The 17,636-nt window shown below is 45.5% G+C and overlaps 1 protein-coding gene across 1 annotated transcript in view; it reads right to left on the reverse strand.

Annotated features, from left to right (window-relative positions):
* The window catches only part of LOC124555619 (elongation of very long chain fatty acids protein AAEL008004-like), a 209,605-nt gene that overhangs the window by 40,713 nt on the left and 151,256 nt on the right, over positions 1-17,636 (reverse strand). The window contains exons 3-4 of the mRNA XM_047129588.1: positions 10,602-10,792; positions 4,457-4,537 (exon numbers count right to left, since the gene is read on the reverse strand). Coding sequence (XP_046985544.1) covers positions 4,457-4,537; positions 10,602-10,792 — 272 coding nt within the window. The remainder of the gene's footprint in view (positions 1-4,456; positions 4,538-10,601; positions 10,793-17,636) is intronic.

The following is a 17,636-nucleotide window of genomic DNA, read 5'->3' on the forward strand; positions in this document are numbered from 1 at the left end:
CTATTGGGAAAATATTTCCAGTTTAAGGGTGAATAACACCATCACCTAAATTCATGGTCACAAGGTGATGTTTTAGAGGTGGTAATTAAAACATTATACAGTTATTCTGGATTTTCATACATTGTTGCGAACAGAGGAACGGGTTGGAATTTTTGAAAGCCTTCTACGATGGTTTTTTGGAAAGTAAGATCCGATGTCTTACAAAACATAAACCATCGCAGATTTTTTCAAAAAACTGATTGTTTAATTCCTTACAACTTTTCTAATTTTCTACCACAGTTTTCATATTTGTTTAAACATTTGTCACAACGTTCTACAAGATGTTATATCCCTAAGTCATAGACGTATTCTACCAGTGATAACTAGTCTTTAACTGCTTCTTTCAAAACAAAACAAAAAAAAGGTGTGTGAAATCTTATGGGACTTAACTGCTAAGGTCATCGGTCCCTAAGCTTACACACTACTTAACCTAAATTATCCTAAGGACAAACACACACACCCATGCCCGAGGGATGACTCGAACCTCCGCCGGGACCAGCCACACAGTCCATGACTGCAGCGCCTGAGACCGCTCGGCTAATCCCGCGCGGCTGCTTCTTTCACCTTGTCATCTGTTGCGAAGAGCATTCTGTCGAGAAACTCTTTTGGGTAGAGGAACAAGAGAAAATCACCTGGTCCTCACGAATATTTTTGCCCATGGCTTCGTATAAATCATCTGGGGTCACTGATGGTCTAGAACGCTCTCACCCATTTACGCACTTTTCTGTCACTTGTCCCATTAGGGCTATACGCCTCACTTGTCTGACTGTGAATTTCCGCTGCTGCAACGTTCCTTGCTGTCAAAAACCGAATCACGGACTGTATTTGACAGTCAGCGGGCTGATCAGTTGTTTCAAATATTATGAACTGACACTCTAAACAGCACACTGCGACAATACCAATGTAAATGACGTCTCGTTTAACGGGCAAGGAATACCGGGAGTCGGTGCGCATGCGCGTTTCGGTGTCCTCGCGACGTTCGATTAGCTACAGCGATTCGGACCTTACTTTCCGAACAACCCTTGTATTAGGCGGTCTGTAATAATGCGAGATGCATGTTATGCGCGACAAATATAAATTTCTTCCTCATTCTCAACAGAGAAGACATTGAAAACCACTTCACAAGTCAAACTAACGAGCAGACACTGTTTAGATTGAAACTTGCTGTCAGATTAAAACTGTGTGCCGGACCGAGACTCGAACTCGGGACCTTTGCCTTTCGCGGGCAAGTGCTCTACCAACTGAGGTTTAGGTTGAATTTGGGTAATATGTTAGGCTTATACTCCAGCTAATACACCTGTAGAATCTTAAATCGGGTTTTCCTAGGAACAGGAATTTTGCGACACGTGGTACGTAATGATCCTAGCCTACTCAAGAGTGACAAAATAGTGAAGGTGCGGCGCGGGGTAGCCGTGCGGTCTTGGGCGTCTTGTCACGGTTCGCGCGGTTCACTCCGTCGGGGATTCGAGTCCTCCCTCGGGTGCGTAAGTTAGTTTAAGTTAGATTAAGTAGTGCGTAACCCTAGGGACCAATGACCTCAGCAGTTTGGTCCCATAGTCCTTACCACGATTTCCAATTTCCAATAGTGAAGGTGATTTGCGACAGAGCGTAATGCATAGTGCGCCAACGCTTTATGCCAGGTGTGGCAGTCCAGCTGATGCTGGACGAATCTAATGTTTTGTACATTGCGCTTTAGTGAATGAACGCCAAAGACAGTGGAAGAATATTCGCGATCACTATAGAATATAGATAACAGAAGTAGATATCACACGATCCGCTGCAAGAAGATAAGTTACTGGGACAGGCTGAGATTTCTAGAATGTGTGGAAGCCGAAAGGAACACTTTCAAATTTTATACCGCACACTGAAAATATGGAAAATTGCCCTAACGTGCTGGCGAAACCCAACAATGGCGTCTGCAGCAATGCTATCGATAACTCTCCAGATACAACTGACGATAAGTGTGAACCACTTTCTCCCGAATCTCAGCAAATATTGCAACCACCATTTTTAGCCACGTGCCAAAGTTCTCCAACCAAAAAGAGGAAGGAAAGTGATGCCCTTCACAAGTATTTGAATAAGAACAAAGAAGACAGATTCCTGCGACAAGAGGACGAAGTAGACATGTTCTTCAAAACCATGGCTATGACCGTGAACAAATTTCGGTCAGATCCATTTACGCAGACAAAGATTGGTATTTCCCGAATCGGCACAGAGATGGAAGTGTTAAATCAACAGCGTTATTGCGGTTATAGCTCGCCAACTGTGAATTATAACGACAGTCATTAATTCTTGCAGCACTCGTCAGCACTGTTCCCAGGTGCACCCTGACATGCCTACATCACCTCTTAGTGAAATTTCTCAATCAAGTGACATTCTCACTCAAGCAATCGGTTTACCTGACTAACGAGCAGTATTAATACAACAAATAATACAGAACAGGAGAATGTTTGTAGAAGGTTGCATGCTTTATTCGCTATTCTAGGGCGTCTTGCACGGTTCACGGGGCTCCCCCTGTCGGAGGTTCGAGTCCTCCCTCGGGCATGGGTGTGTGTGTGTTGTCCTTAGCGTAAATTAGATTAAGTAGTGTGTAAGCCTGAGGACCGATGACCTCAGCTGTTTGGTCCCATAGTTCTTACCACAAATTTCCAAATTTTCCAGTCCTAACATGTGCCCAAACTCTAACGTACTCGTTGTCGAGGGTTCCATACCTTTGACGGTTTGTACGAATGATGCCATTTAAATTCCGTGGAGTAATACACTACTGGCCATTAAAATTGCTACACCACGAAGATGACGTGCTACAGACGCGAAACTTAACCGACAGGAAGAAGATGCTGTGATATGCAAATGATTAGCTTTTCAGAGCATTCACTCAAGGTTGACGCCGGTGGCGACACCTACAACGTGTTGACATGAGGAAAGTTTCCAACCGATTGCTCATACACAAACAGCAGTTGACCGGCATTGCCTGGTGAAACGTTGTTGTGATGCCTCGAGTAAGGAGGAGAAATGCGTACCATCATGTTTCCGACTTTGATAAAGGTCGGATTGTAGCCTATCGCGATTCCGGTTTATCGCATCGCGACATTGCTGCTCGCGTTGGTCGAGATCCAATTACTCTTAGCAGAATATGGAGTCGGTGGGTTGAAGAGTGTAATACGGAACGCCGTGCTGGATCCCAACGGCCTCGTATCACTATCAGTCGAGATGACAGGCATCTTATCCGCATGGCTGTAACGGATCGTGCAGCCACGTCTCGATCCCTTAGTCAACAGATGAGGACGTTTGCAAGACAACACCCGTCTGCACGAACAGTTCGACGACGTTTGCAGCAGCATGGACTATCAGCTCGGAGGCCATGGCTGCGGTTACCCTTGACGCTGCATTACAGACAGGAGGGCCTGCGATGGTGTACTCAACGACGAACCTGGGTGCACGAATGGCCAAACGTCATTTTTTCGGATGATCCAGGTTCTGTTTACAGCATCACGATGGTCGCATCTGTGTTTGGCGACATCGCGGTGAACGCACATTGGAAGCGTGTATTCGTCATCGCCATACTGGCGTATCACCCGGCGTGATGGTATGGGGTGCCATTGGTTACACGTCTCGGTCACCTCTTGTTCGCATTGACGGCACTTTGAACAGTGGACGTTACATTTCAGATTTGTTATGACCCGTGGCTCTACCCTTGATTCGATGCCTTCGAAACCCTACATTTCAGCAGGATAATGCTTGACCGCATGTTGCAGGTCCTGTACGGGCCTTTCTGGATACAGAATATGTTCGACTGCTGCCCTGGCCAGCACATTCTCCAGATCTCTAAGCTGTTGAAAACGTCTTGTCAATGGAGCCGAGCAACTGGCTCGTCACAATACGCCACTCACTACTGTTGATGAACTGTGGTATCGTGTTGAAGCTGCATGGGCAGCTGTACCTTTACACGCCATCCAAGCTCAATTTGACTCAATGCCCAGGCATATCAAGGCCGTTATTACTGCCAGAGGTGGTTGTTCTGGATACTGATTTCTCAGGATCTATGCACCCAAACTGCGTGAAAATGTAATCACATGTCAGTTCTAGTATAATATATTTGTCCAGTGAATACCCGTTTATCATCTGCATTTCTTCTTGGTGTAGCATTTTTAATGGCCAGTAGTGTACTTTAGGTGGCACGCCATGACGTGAATTGTATTCTGCCACCCTATATATCCTGATCATGTCTATAAGCACCTCCCACTACTTGAACACAGTTCTCACCGAATGAAAAATGGCACGCACGAGTATTCCCAGGTTTTTCATGGAGGCAGCATTTCATTGTGCCCAGGAGACATCGACGAGACTCATTTCCTAAATGAACAATCATACTACAGTACATTTTCGAATTTATCTACGCAGTTGAACTTAAACTTACTCTGATGGCCCGAGGACTGTTGGAGAAGTCCACTGGTTCACATCGCCAACTGTAATGTCGGAGCCACGCCCCATCTAGACCCTGAAAACAGAAAGACAAAACAGTGTAGAACAATTCAGATTGTATATTCACTGATATAGACTCTTATAAGTTTGAGTGTCCACCAGAGAAAATATCCCTTGTGGGAGACCACAGCCGCCAACCAAGGAGTGTGCGGGTCAGCCACCTGTGTGCTGCAATAATGCTGGCATAGTGTACTACAGTGCAGTGGTCTAGTGTAGCGGTGGAGTGGACTGCTTAATGCTACAGCAAAAAATAAACGTTTCGCAGCTCGCTATACGATGGGAACCGAGCCCTTGTCACAACATACCCATCAAGGGTAGCTTCATTCCATCACAGCCGTAAATTCGTCTAGCACAGTCTCCGAGCTGGTCATCAGTCAGATGTGCAGCCGAGCGGGTCCGCGCTCGCCATTATGAGGGCAGAAGCGACCAGCCTGAAACACTGACTGTAGCAGTCAACCAAAACACTACGCCATCACATGTAGTGTCAAAAGTGGTATTGGTGTCGTCGTCAGTGGCTGCTAGGGTATGGAGCAACGTATGTATTCTGTAACGACTTGTGGGTTCCCTGTGACTGTTATTCCCAAATTTATGACCGTACTGTTTCCGCTCTTGTAATGGCATTGTAGGCCAGGAGGTCCCATCCAGGGAAGTTCGGGCACCGAGTGCAAGTCTTATTTCAGTCAACGCCACATTGGGTGACTCGCATGCCGGTGATGAGGATGGAATGAACACAACACCCACTCCACGAGCGATGAAAATCTCCAACCCGGCCGGGAATCGAACCCGGACCCGCTGCATGGGAGGCAAGCACGTAACCACCCAGCTAAGCAGGCGGACGCTTTTGTAACGATACGTTTTGATTATATCAGTAATAGATGGGATTGTGGAAGCCGTAAAGAGTCGAAATGACGAACTGATGATACCGGTTATATGCTTGCAGTGTAGCCTACCTGGTTATGTGACTTCATGTATTGATTTGCATGACTTACTATGTTGGACATGCTGACAAAGGAGGCATTATGGCAGGAAACGTAGTGAAAGTGTTTGTGTGGCTGAGACGTGGAAAACCATGGGCATCAGGGAAGTTCAGATGAATCCAAACACAGGGTGGATAAAAACATGTGTCAGAAACTTTACGGATTTATTCTTGACTTTAAACCATTGCAAAAAGTGCCGATGAACATGGGTCCGAAAATCCTTCGTTAGAGAGGTATGAAAAAAATTCCATGTAGTGACTCTTGGTTGCGTAATTTGCCTCAGATGTGTATTTTTACTCACATTTTTCTTTACTCTTGTTCATGACATTTGTTTTGCTTCATCTGATTGTCGTTAGTTCTGACAACACATCACAACGTTGTATTCAGTGTCTGAAATGACGACACTACATATGTGGCGTAGCAGATGGGTATGCGAAAGCAGCACGTCAACTTTATGCTGAACGTTACCCTCGGAGGCAGTTATCTTGTGCTAGAACGTTCGCACGACTTCACGAACGTTCACAAGAGACAGGCTCATTTGAGAAGAGAATTGCGGGTGGTGGGAGACGATGCGGTGTACGAACGGCGAAGATTGAAGGAAGGGTTCTTCGTGCTATGGATGAAACATCAACTAGTACAAGGAGACTTGCAAGAAGGGAAGACGTTAGTCACACGACACTCTGGAAGATTCTGTGCGAAAATCTTCTCTACCTTCAACGTGTGCGAGAATTAAATGAGGTAAATTTTCAGCCAAGAAACTATTCTGCCAGCGCATGTTAGGACAGTGTGCCGCGTTTCTGCAATTCTTAGGATGCATATTACTTGCTGATGCCGCTGGCGTTTTGTGTTATGGGAACTTCAGTTATTATAACAGCTATATCTGGGCTTATGAACACCCTCATGAAGTGTCATTAATGGTCATCTCATTGGCCCCTACTCCTTTCTGCAACATCTTACCGGACATCTACGGTTTCTCAGACATGAATTTCTCCATTTTCTTCACGATGTACCACTACGTCATCCAACGGATGTGTTTTATGCACCATGATGCTCCACTTCACCTTACACGGATATCTGTCAGTATCTCGGATTTTCTGAGAACATATGGAACTATTATTCAGCGTGTTGCCATTAGAGTAGTTATTTTCCGACGCAGAATGACATTGATGAATTTGAGCCAGGAGTCTGTTGCGCCAGACGATATCATAGGCTGCTGTTAGGTCTAAGAAGGCCCCCGTGTTTATTTTCTGCTTCTCAAAGCCGTTTTCGATATGAGTTGCTATTGTTAGCACTTGTTTCTCACTACCCCTTCCTAGTCTAAGCACATCTTGCTCTGTACGGACGTGTTTTGTTGATGGCTGGACAGAGACTCTGTTGTGAATGAGCGTCTCCAGGTGCGTGAACTTGACATTAAGGAGAGCAATGGGGCGGTTGCTTTCATCTTTTGCGGGATCATTGTTTGAATTTAATGAACCACTGATCCTAGTTTTGTTGAGATGTGGCAGATGTCCTGTCTCTAAGATGCTTGAAAAGAGAATGTTCGGGCATTTGACAGTAGCAGGACTACAGTGCAACAGAAAGTGAGGGTAAATACCTTCAACACCCATTTCATGTTCTCCATAGCTTGAATGGTCACTTCCAATTGAAATGGGGTGCAAAACTCAGATGTTTGTGGAGCCGACCGTTTCTTTACTTTAAAGAGATGTCTAACTTCTCCTTTGATGTGCTTATCTCCTGTTGACTTGGGAGGCAGAGATAACATGAGTGGCGATATCATGTCAATTTATGTTACATTTTTATCTGCTGGTGGTTTTTGCTGTATCCAGCTTATGATTAGCGACCAAGCCTACCTAATTGTGTGACTATGGTCCAAGGAAGTTACTATTTCCTTCCATCTGTTTTGTGTGCTCTCGTTTAGTGATTGTACTGTAGAAGGCCGGAGGCACTAACAAGATCGATAATTTCTTTGAAATTCGTAATATAGATCAAATGATGAAAACACTATGCCAGTTTCTTTCAGCAATCAATTCAAAACAGAATCGATGACGAGACTCTCCAAATTGATAGTAATATTGTTTGGATGCGAGGCTAAATACACTGCCGGTAAAAAAAAATTAGTACAACCCGAAAGACGACATAGATTTTGATCCGATGACTGGATATGTTTGCCAACAGATAGCGTGGTGGCGTAGGTACTTGAGTGCCATCTGTGTCTAACCTTTAATAGGGAATGCTCACAGCCAAAAGGCTCAGTGTGGTGCAAACCTGTGAAGCAAACAGGCAACCATGCCACGGAATCGCTCTCATGCTTCCTAAGTCAGTTGGACGAGTTTGAAAGGGGTCAAATTGTGGCCTTTCGAGTGGTGGGATGGCCCTTTCAGAGAATTGCCAAACAAGTCGGACAAGCTGCTTCAGTTGTGCAACGATGCTGGAATCAGTGCTCACGGAAACATTCTCACATCCGTAGACGATGTTGCGAACTGGTTATTAGCAAAGGGACTACGGGCATGCACACCTCTCTAGCCCGTCTTCCACTCACGCCATAGCATTGACGTGCACGGCTCGATTGTTGCCGTCAGAGTATCACTTGGAAGATGGAATGGCACGCCGTGGTTTTCAACGATGAAACCAGATTCTGCCTGCACGCAAGTGGCGGTCGTTTACGCATACGACGTAGACCTGGTGAGCGCTGTCTCGTAGAGTGCATTCGTCCAAGACACACTGGTCCTACCCCAGGCCTGGGGTGCTATAAGCTACAAGTCTCATTCACCTTTGGTGTTTCTCGAGGGGACGCTAACCAGCGCTCGGTAAGTGCGCAATCTGGTTAGATCCGTTGTTTTGCCGTTCTTGCAACAGGAAGGTGAATGTTGTTCCAACAGAATAATGTTCGCCCACACACTGCCCGTCAAGCTCATCGTGCTGTGCAAAACGTGCAGCAACTTCCCTGACCAGACGATCTCCGGCCTGTCTCCAACCGAGGACGTGAGGGGTATGATAAGACAAGAAGTTTATCATCATCCAACAACGCTTACATAACTACGTGAACAGGTCGAGGAGGCGTAGCATAACGAATCACAGGCCAGTATTCGCCATCTGTACAATCGATTGGATGCCAAAGTCAGCACCAGTCTTGCCGCCCGTGGAGGCTACACCACGTACTAATCAGGGTGTTTCCGCTTGTCGGTGTTGGGAAAAATACACTACTGGCCATTAAAATTGCTACACCACGAAGATGACGTGCTACAGACGCGAAATTTAACCGACAGGAAGAAGATGCTGTGATATGCAAATGATTAGCTTTTCAGAGCATTCACACAAGGTTGGCGCCGGTGGCGACACCCACAACGTGCTCACATGAGGAAAGTTTCCAACCGATTTCTCATACACAAGCAGCAGTTGACCGGCGTTGCCTGGTGAAACGTTGTTGTGATGCCTCGTGTAAGGAGGAGAAATGCGTACCATCACGTTTCCGACTTTGATAAAGGTCGGATTGTAGCCTATCGCGATTCCGGTTTATCGTATCGCGACATTGCTGCTCGCGTTGGTCGAGATCCAATTACTGTTAGCAGAATATCGAATCGGTGGGTTCAGGGGGGTAATACGGAACGCCGTGCTGGATGCCAACGGCCTCGTATCACTATCAGTCGAGATGACAGGCTTCTTATCCGCATGGCTGTAACGGATCGTGCAGCCACGTCTCGATCCCTGAGTCACCAGATGGGGACGTTTGCAAGACAACAATCATCTGCACGAACAATTCGACGACGTTTGCAGCAGCATGGACTATCAGCTCGGAGACCATAGCTGCGGCTACCCTTGACGCTGCATCACAGACAGGAACGCCTGCGATGGTGTACTCAATGACGAACCTGGGTACACGAATGGCAAAACGTCATTTTTTCGGATGGATCCAGGTTCTATTTACAGCATCATGATGGTCGCATCCGTGTTTGGCGACATCGCGGTGGACGCACATTGGAAGCGTGTATTCGTCATCGCCATACTGGCGTATCACCCGGCGTGATGGTATGGGGTGCCATTGGTTACACGTCTCGGTCCCTCTTGTTAGCATTGACGGCACTTTGAACAGTGGACGTTACATTTCAGATTTGTTACGACCCGTGGCTCTACCCTTCATTCGATCCCTGCGAAACTCTACATTTCAGCAGAATAATGCACGACCGCATATTGCAGGTCCTGTTCGAGCCTTTCTGGATACAGAAAATGTTCGACTGCTGCCCTGGCCAGCACATTCTCCAGATCTCTCACCAACTGAAAATGTCTGGTCAATGGTGGCCGAGCAACAGGCTCGTCACAATACGCCAGTCACTACAGCTTGAAAAAAAATGGTTCAAATGGCTCTGAGCACTATGGGACTTAACATCTATGGTCATCAGTCCCCTAGAACTTAGAACTACTTAAACCTAACTAACTTAAGGACATCACACAACACCCAGTCATCACGAGGCAGATGAACTGTGGTATCGTGTTGAAGCTACATGGGCAGCTGTACCTGTACACGCCATCCAAGGTCTGTTTGACTCAATGCCCAGGCCTATCGAGGCCGTTATCACGGTCAGAGGTGGTTGTTCTGGGTACTGATTTCTCAGGACCTATGCACACAAATTGCTTGAAAATGTAATCACATGTCAGTTCTAGTATAATATATTTGTCCAATGAATACCCGTTTATCATCTGCATTTCTTCTTGGTGTAGCAATTTTATTGGCCAGTAGTGTAATTTTTTTCTTGTAGTGTACATAATCGATTATGAGGCTTTACAAGTCGATAGTAAAACGAGCTTTGCAGTTCGGATGTGAGACTGCAAACAGAATGCCGATGAGGTTTTGCCAGTCTGCAATAAAACCAATGATAAGCTTTGATTAACCAGTGTTCAAAATGACTGCTAGCTTTTCCCCCGTAAGCAGTACCGACTCAGATGCTTCCGAGGTCACACGGTACGTTATCACCTTCTTTAGGTATCATTTGTTTGCGGAAGAGGTGACAGACGAGGTGTGCCATCACATGGGGCCTAAATTTTTCGTTGAAGTTATGAAAAGAATAAGAGCAAAAGAACGACTCACAAAAATGTGCAGATACTAACCTCCCAGAAAATCCAAGTGCTGATGAGGACCTGCACGAAGTTGTAGAAGATGAGCACGTTGGTTAGTTCGAAGGGCTTGCGGTGCCTCATGTAGCGCGGGCCCGCGGAGAGGACGAAGTAGAGGTAGGCCCCCAGCAGCGTGAGGCCCGGCATCGGGCTGCTGATCAGGAACCAGTCGTTGGTGCGCGGGTCTGCAACACGACAGAGTCCAGTTAGTCTCCCCACGTTAAATCTCTCTAAGCATTTCCATGCTTCCCAGTTTGTTTTTCGTCAGTTTAGCTCTTTATATTAGATTGATGCATAAGTTCGTACGTTTTTGGTTTGCATGTTGGTATTCCGGTTGTTATGGGTTTATTTATCGATTGTAATTTTTTATTTGTAGTTCATTGTTGCTATTTGAGTTTACATACTGTCAGTTTGTCATTTGGAGATAGTGAGCGGACCTGTGGACGCTAGAAAGTCGAGGGCCAAGTGGAGAAATCGGATCATTTCCGACACTTTTTTTCTGTTTGCGTTTGATAGAGGGGTGAGAGCAGCGGAGGCAGCCAGAAACATTTGCGCCGCCTATTGCGATAATAGACGGAAACGGCAAGAAAACGGTTTTCTCGTTTTAAGGAGGATCGGTTTGACATTAGTGACTCTCCACGTTCAGGAAGACCTTACATGATGATCGTTTAATAGCATTAATTCACAATGATCTTCGTCTGTGTATTCGAGAACTGGTAGATGTGATGAATTATGACCATTCTACCATCTTGTCACATTTGCATGCAATGGAGAAGGTTCAAACATCGGGTTTGAGGCTACCGCATACTATAAGCCAAAATCTGAAAAATCAGCAGGTGGCCACATGTGCATCTCTGCTTCTCGTCAGTAAATGGCTTGTGAACAACATCGACCATTCCTATTCTGTATCGTTACTGTTGATGAGAAATGGTGTTTTTATGCTAACATAAGGAAAAGAAAGGAATGGTTGAGCTCAAAAAAAAAAAAAAAAATAAATAAATAAATAAAATAAAATAAAATAAAAAAATCAGGAAGTATCTGTACTAAGACCTGTGCGCAGCCAAAAAAGATAATGTTATCCCTCCTGTGGAACAGCGACGGTGTGGTGTACTACGAATTCGTTTTCCGAGGCGTAACCATCACAGCTGACGTTTATTCTCAACGTCCGCCCCTAATAGTGTGGCTGTTGGGCCACTATACCAGTCATGTCTTCAATCGGCTGACAGGCGACGATTACAGCGAATTTTTGTTACACATGGAAACGGAATATATTAAAATTAGACACTACGCGGATCACTGTCGCAAGTACGGTAATATGCTCCATATTGCATTCAATAGAACAGGGATCGGATAGCTGTTCGAGCTCTAAAACCTTCACCCGTTTACGTATCAAGCAAATAGTCTGGCTCAAATGCCGTATTGAAGCTTTCCCCCCCAAAAAATCAGTGTTCCTTTACAATCAATGTGAGTGGTAACAGGTATGGTGGGCGGCACCGTGGCCAGGCCTCGGACTAATTGACCCCTGCCCTCCTTGCCGCCACCTGCCTGCCACGCTCGTAGCATAAAATTACCAATAAGAAATAGAAAAGATAATCGAGAAAAAAAAGAAAGTTGGATAGATGAAGAAAAAAATTCCGCATCCTCAACTGAGGATGATATCAATTAAAAAAAAAAAAAAAACCAACCGAAAGGTCCATGGTTCACGGGAGGATCATACTAATCAGTGATCAGTGATCATACTCATCAGCGATCATATTGCTTACTCATCGAGGTACAAGTCGCGACCTGTCCTCCCCCAAGGTATGTAGGAGAGCTTCTGTGAAGTTTGGATGGTAGGAGGCACCTTCTGCCGGGAGCAAAAGTGTGCGGACAGTCAGCGAATTAAAAAAAAAAAAAAAATCAGACTACGACAGAGCCGCCGCTTACGTGGCGAGTAACCCGAATCCGAAAAAAAAAAAAAAAAAAAAAAAAGTGGCAGAGCGCTGGTCGCTGGTCTAGTACACCAGAGGTCGTGAGTTCGGTCCCCGCAGGAGGCAAATGAATTTTGTAGGAGAACCTCCCACCGTGGGCCTTTCGAAATAAGCGGTCAAGGATGAAAAAAAAGCCCGCATCTCGTGGTCGTGCGGTAGCGTTCTCGCTTCCCACGCCCGGGTTCCCGGGTTCGATTCCCGGTGGGGTCAGGGATTTTCTCTGCCTCGTGATGGCTGGGTGTTGTGTGCTGTCCTTAGGTTAGTTAGGTTTAAGTAGTTCTAAGTTCTAGGGGACTGATGACACTAGATGTTAAGTCCCATAGTGCTCAGAGCCATTGGAACCATTTGATGAAAAAAAAAATTAATGGTCGTGGTAATAAGGGAAAAAAAAGATAGCTGAGTGGTCAGCGTGACGGATTGCCCTTCTACGGGACCGGGTTCGATTCCCAGCTGAGTCGGGGATTTTTCTCCGCTCAGGGACTGGGTGTTGTGCTGTCTCCATAATCATTTCATCCCAATACGGCGCGCAGGTGGCCCAATGTAATAAGACCTGCTCCAAGGCTGCCGGACCTGCCCCGTAAGGGGCCTCCCGGCCAATGACGCCAAACGCTCATTTCCATTTATTCTCAACAACTGAGACGTCTTGCAATCGCAGTTCAAGAACAACGACCAGGAAGACTGCGTGAGTGGTGCTACTCCAGGACAACGCCCGTCCGCATTCTACTAGACCAACAAAAAAACGCTCTACATCTACATCTACATTTATACTCCTCAAGCCACCCAACGGTGTGTGGCGGAGGGCACTTTACGTGCCACTGTCATTACCTCCCTTTCCTGTTCCAGTCGCGTATGGTTCGCGGGAAGAACGGCTGTCTGAAAGCCTCCGTGCGCGCTCTAATCTCTCTAATTTTACATTCGTGATCTCCTCGGGAGGTATAAGTAGGGGGAAGCAACATATTCGATACCTCATCCAGAAACGCACCCTCTCGAAACCTGGCGAGCAAGCTACACCGCGATGCAGAGCGCCTCTCTTGCAGAGTCTGCCACTTGAGTTTGTTAAACATCTCCGTAACGCTATCACGGTTACCAAATAACCCTGTGACGAAACGCGCCGCTCTTCTTTGGATCTTCTCTATCTCCTCCGTCAACCCTATCTGGTACGGATCCCACACTGATGAGCAATACTCAAGTATAGGTCGAACGAGTTTTTTGTAAGCCACCTCCTTTGTTGATGGACTACATTTTCTAAGGACTCTCCCAATGAATCTCAACCTGGTACCCGCCTTACCAACAATTAATTTTATATGATCGTTCCACTTCAAATCGTTCCGCACGCATACTCCCAGATATTTTACAGAAGTAACTGCTACCAGTGTTTGTTCCGCTATCATATAATCATACAATAAAGGATCCTTCTTTCTATGTATTCGCAATACATTACATTTGTCTATGTTAAGGGTCAGTTGCCACTCCCTGCACCAAGTGCCTATCCGCTGCAGATCTTCCTGCATTTCGCTACAATTTTCTAATGCTGCAACTTCTCTGTGTACTACAGCATCATCCGCGAAAAGCCGCATGGGACTTCCGACACTATCTACTAGGTCATTTATATATATTGTGAAAAGCAATGGTCCCATAACACTCCCCTGTGGCACGCCAGAGGTTACTTTAATGTCTGTAGACGTCTCTCCATTGATAACAACAAGCTGTGTTCTGCTTGCTAAAAACTCTTCAATCCAGCCACACAGCTGGTCTGATATTCCGTAGGCTCTTACTTTGTTTATCAGGCGACAGTGCGGAACTGTATCGAACGCCTTCCGGAAGTCAAGAAAAATAGCATCTACCTGAGAGCCTGTATCTAATATTTTCTGGGGCTCATGAACAAATAAAGCGAGTTGGGTCTCACACGATCGCTGTTTCCGGAATCCATGTTGATTCCTACATAGTAGATTCTGGGTTTCTAAAAACGACATGATACTCGAGCAAAAAACATGTTCTAAAATTCTACAACAGATCGACGTCAGAGATATAGGTCTATAGTTTTGCGCATCTGCTCGACGACCCTTCTTGAAAACTGGGACTACCTGTGCTCTTTTCCAATCATTTGGAACCTTCCGTTCGTCTAGAAACTTGCGGTACACGGCTGTTAGAAGGGAGGCAAGTTCTTTCGCGTACTCTGTGTAGAATCGAATTGGTATCCCGTCAGGTCCAGTGGACTTTCCTCTGTTGAGTGATTCCAGTTGCTTTTCTATTCCTTGGAAACTTATTTCGATGTCAGCCATTTTTTCGTTTGTGCGAGGATTTAGAGAAGGAACTGCAGTGCGGTCTTCCTCTGTGAAACAGCTTTGGAAAAAGGTGTTTAGAATTTCAGCTTTACGCGTGTCATCCTCTGTTTCAATGCCATCATCATCCCGTAGTGTCTGGATATGCTGTTTCGAGCCACTTACTGATTTAACGTAAGGCCAGAACTTCCTAGGATTTTCTGTCAAGTCGGTACATAGAATTTTACTTTCGAATTCACTGAACGCTTCACGCATAGCCCTCCTTACGCTAACTTTGACATCGTTTAGCTTCTGTTTGTCTGAGAGGTTTTGGCTGCGTTTAAACTTCTGGTAAATTGAAATCTCCACCTAAGACTATAACATGCTGAGAAAATTTATGTGAAATGTACTCCAAATTTTCTCTCAGTTGTTCTGCCACTAATGCTGCTGAGTCGGGAGGTCGGTAAAAGGAGCCAATTATTAACCTAGCTCGGTTGTTGAGTGTAACCTCCACCCATAATAATTCACAGGAACTATCCACTTCTATTTCACTACAGGATAAACTACTGCTAACAGCGACGAACACTCCACCACCGGTTGCATGCAATCGGCTCTGTACCAAAGGTCCGCAGTCAGTCCTGTCGACGATGCTGCAGATGGTGAGCTCTGCTTTCATCCCGCTAGCGAGACTGGCAGTCTTCACCAAATCAGATAGCCGCCGGAAGCCAGAGAGGATTTCCTCGGATCCATAGCGACACACATCATTGGTGCCGACATGAGCGACCACCTGCAGATGGGTGCACCCTGTACCCTTCATGGCATCCGGAAGAACCCTTTCCATATCTGGAATGACTCCCTCCGGTATGCACACGGAGTGCACATTGGTTTTCTTCCCCTCTCTTGCTGCCATATCCCTAAGGGGCCCCATTACGCGCCTGACGTTGGAGCTCCCAACTACCAGTAAGCCCACCCTCTGCGACCGCCCGGATCTTGCAGACTGAGGGGCAACCTCTGGGACAGGACAAGCAGCCATGTCAGGCTGAAGATCAGTATCAGCCTGAGACAGAGCCTGAAACCGATTCGTCAGACAAACTGGAGAGGCCTTCCGTTCAGCCCTCCGGAATGTCTTTCGCCCCCTGCCACACCTTGAGACGACCTCCCACTCTACCACAGGTGAGGGATCAGCCTCAATGCGGGCAGGAGTTGCGCCCTCATATTTTCACCTTTCCCGCTCTCTATCGAACAACCTTCAAGAAACTTCCTTTCCCGATGAAAATACTCTGTGAATATTGCTTGACGAGTTCTTTACCTCAAAACAACGTGATTTCTGCTGTCGCGGAATCGAAAAGCTACCTCAACGTAGACAGATTATTGTAAATAGTCAAAAAGACTATATTATTGATGACTAAAGTCTCTGTTATGTGTATTAAAGTTTTGGAAAAACGCTATGAACATATGCACCAACCCCATAATAGGCAAGTTTAGCGAGAACCTATCACAGTTTAGATTCGCTTTACTTCTTTCTACTGTACTCATTCAATTTTAATTACAGTCTCGGTCTGGCCATTACGTTTTAACTTTTGCAACGAACGAGTTGACTTGTTTGCATATACTGGGTTGGCCCAGAAGTCATGGCTTTCTTTAAGTGAAAATTTTGCGTGGAAATAAAATGTTGTAGCAATGTGTTTTATTTGAAGAAGGATATTATTTCACTACGCTCTGTTTAAAATATTTTATTTGCACTACTAGTTCCGGGCACTGCCCATTCTCAAGTGCACCTAAAAACACAGCATAAAAAAGGAAGAGGGCTAAAACATGAAAACCATACGACTTCGTTGGCTGTAGCGTTAAACAAACTAATAGTTATCTATAGTGACAGATGTGGACACAAAGACGTCGTTACATTAAAAAATCACGTGCCATGCATATTTGTGCAAAGTAAGGTCGTCAACGGTCATCACCTAAAATATAAGATGCAATACATGAAAGTAGTTTAGAGAACAATAGCATTAATACGTTCTTAAAATGTCACATCTGGCCAGAAGCACAAAGGAAACAAACCGTTTAATTTTTACCGCAAATCACACGACAGGGGACCATTACCTCTCGCTGGGAAATTGCTCTACCGAGTGAGCTAACGAAGGATAATTCACGATCCGCCCTCACAGCTTTAATTCCGCCAACACCTCATCTCCTATCTTCCAAGCTTCACATAAGTTCCCTCGCATATGTCGCGGAACAAGTACTATCGAGGAAAGGATTTTGTGGAGAAATGGTCTAGCCAAAACTTAGGGGATTGTTTCCAAAATTAATTTCCGCTCTTCAGCGGAGTGCACGTTGATTTGAAACTTCTCATATAAAAGCTGTAGCGGGACCTGTGCTCCCAGACTCTGCTGTAGAGCGAAAATTCTCCATGGAAAAAAATCCCCTGAGCTGCGTCTAAGCCATCTGAAGATAATGACAAGAAATGAGCTTTATCTATTTTTTTTTCTTGAGATTCGAAGAAAAGGAAAAATTCTTCGACCTAGCTGCGGTAAAACTGAACTTTTTAATGCAGAGTTGGAACAAATAGAACCAATTTACTCAGTTTACTTGTGAATCCTAGCAGTACCCAATTTATTTAACTAGGAGAATACGGCAAGTACCATAACCACAAACTTCGCTCAGTGGAAGAGGTGTCAAAATAAGCGAACACGTGTCTCGCCTTATCCGTAGATATTTGTCCATTTCTGAGAAACCGACGGGCTAAGTTTTCGATGCAATTTAGATATCTCTTATGGATCACTGCTCTCAGCGGA

Source organism: Schistocerca americana, chromosome X (assembly GCF_021461395.2).
Source record: "Schistocerca americana isolate TAMUIC-IGC-003095 chromosome X, iqSchAmer2.1, whole genome shotgun sequence".
NCBI classification, from domain to species: domain Eukaryota; kingdom Metazoa; phylum Arthropoda; class Insecta; order Orthoptera; family Acrididae; genus Schistocerca; species Schistocerca americana.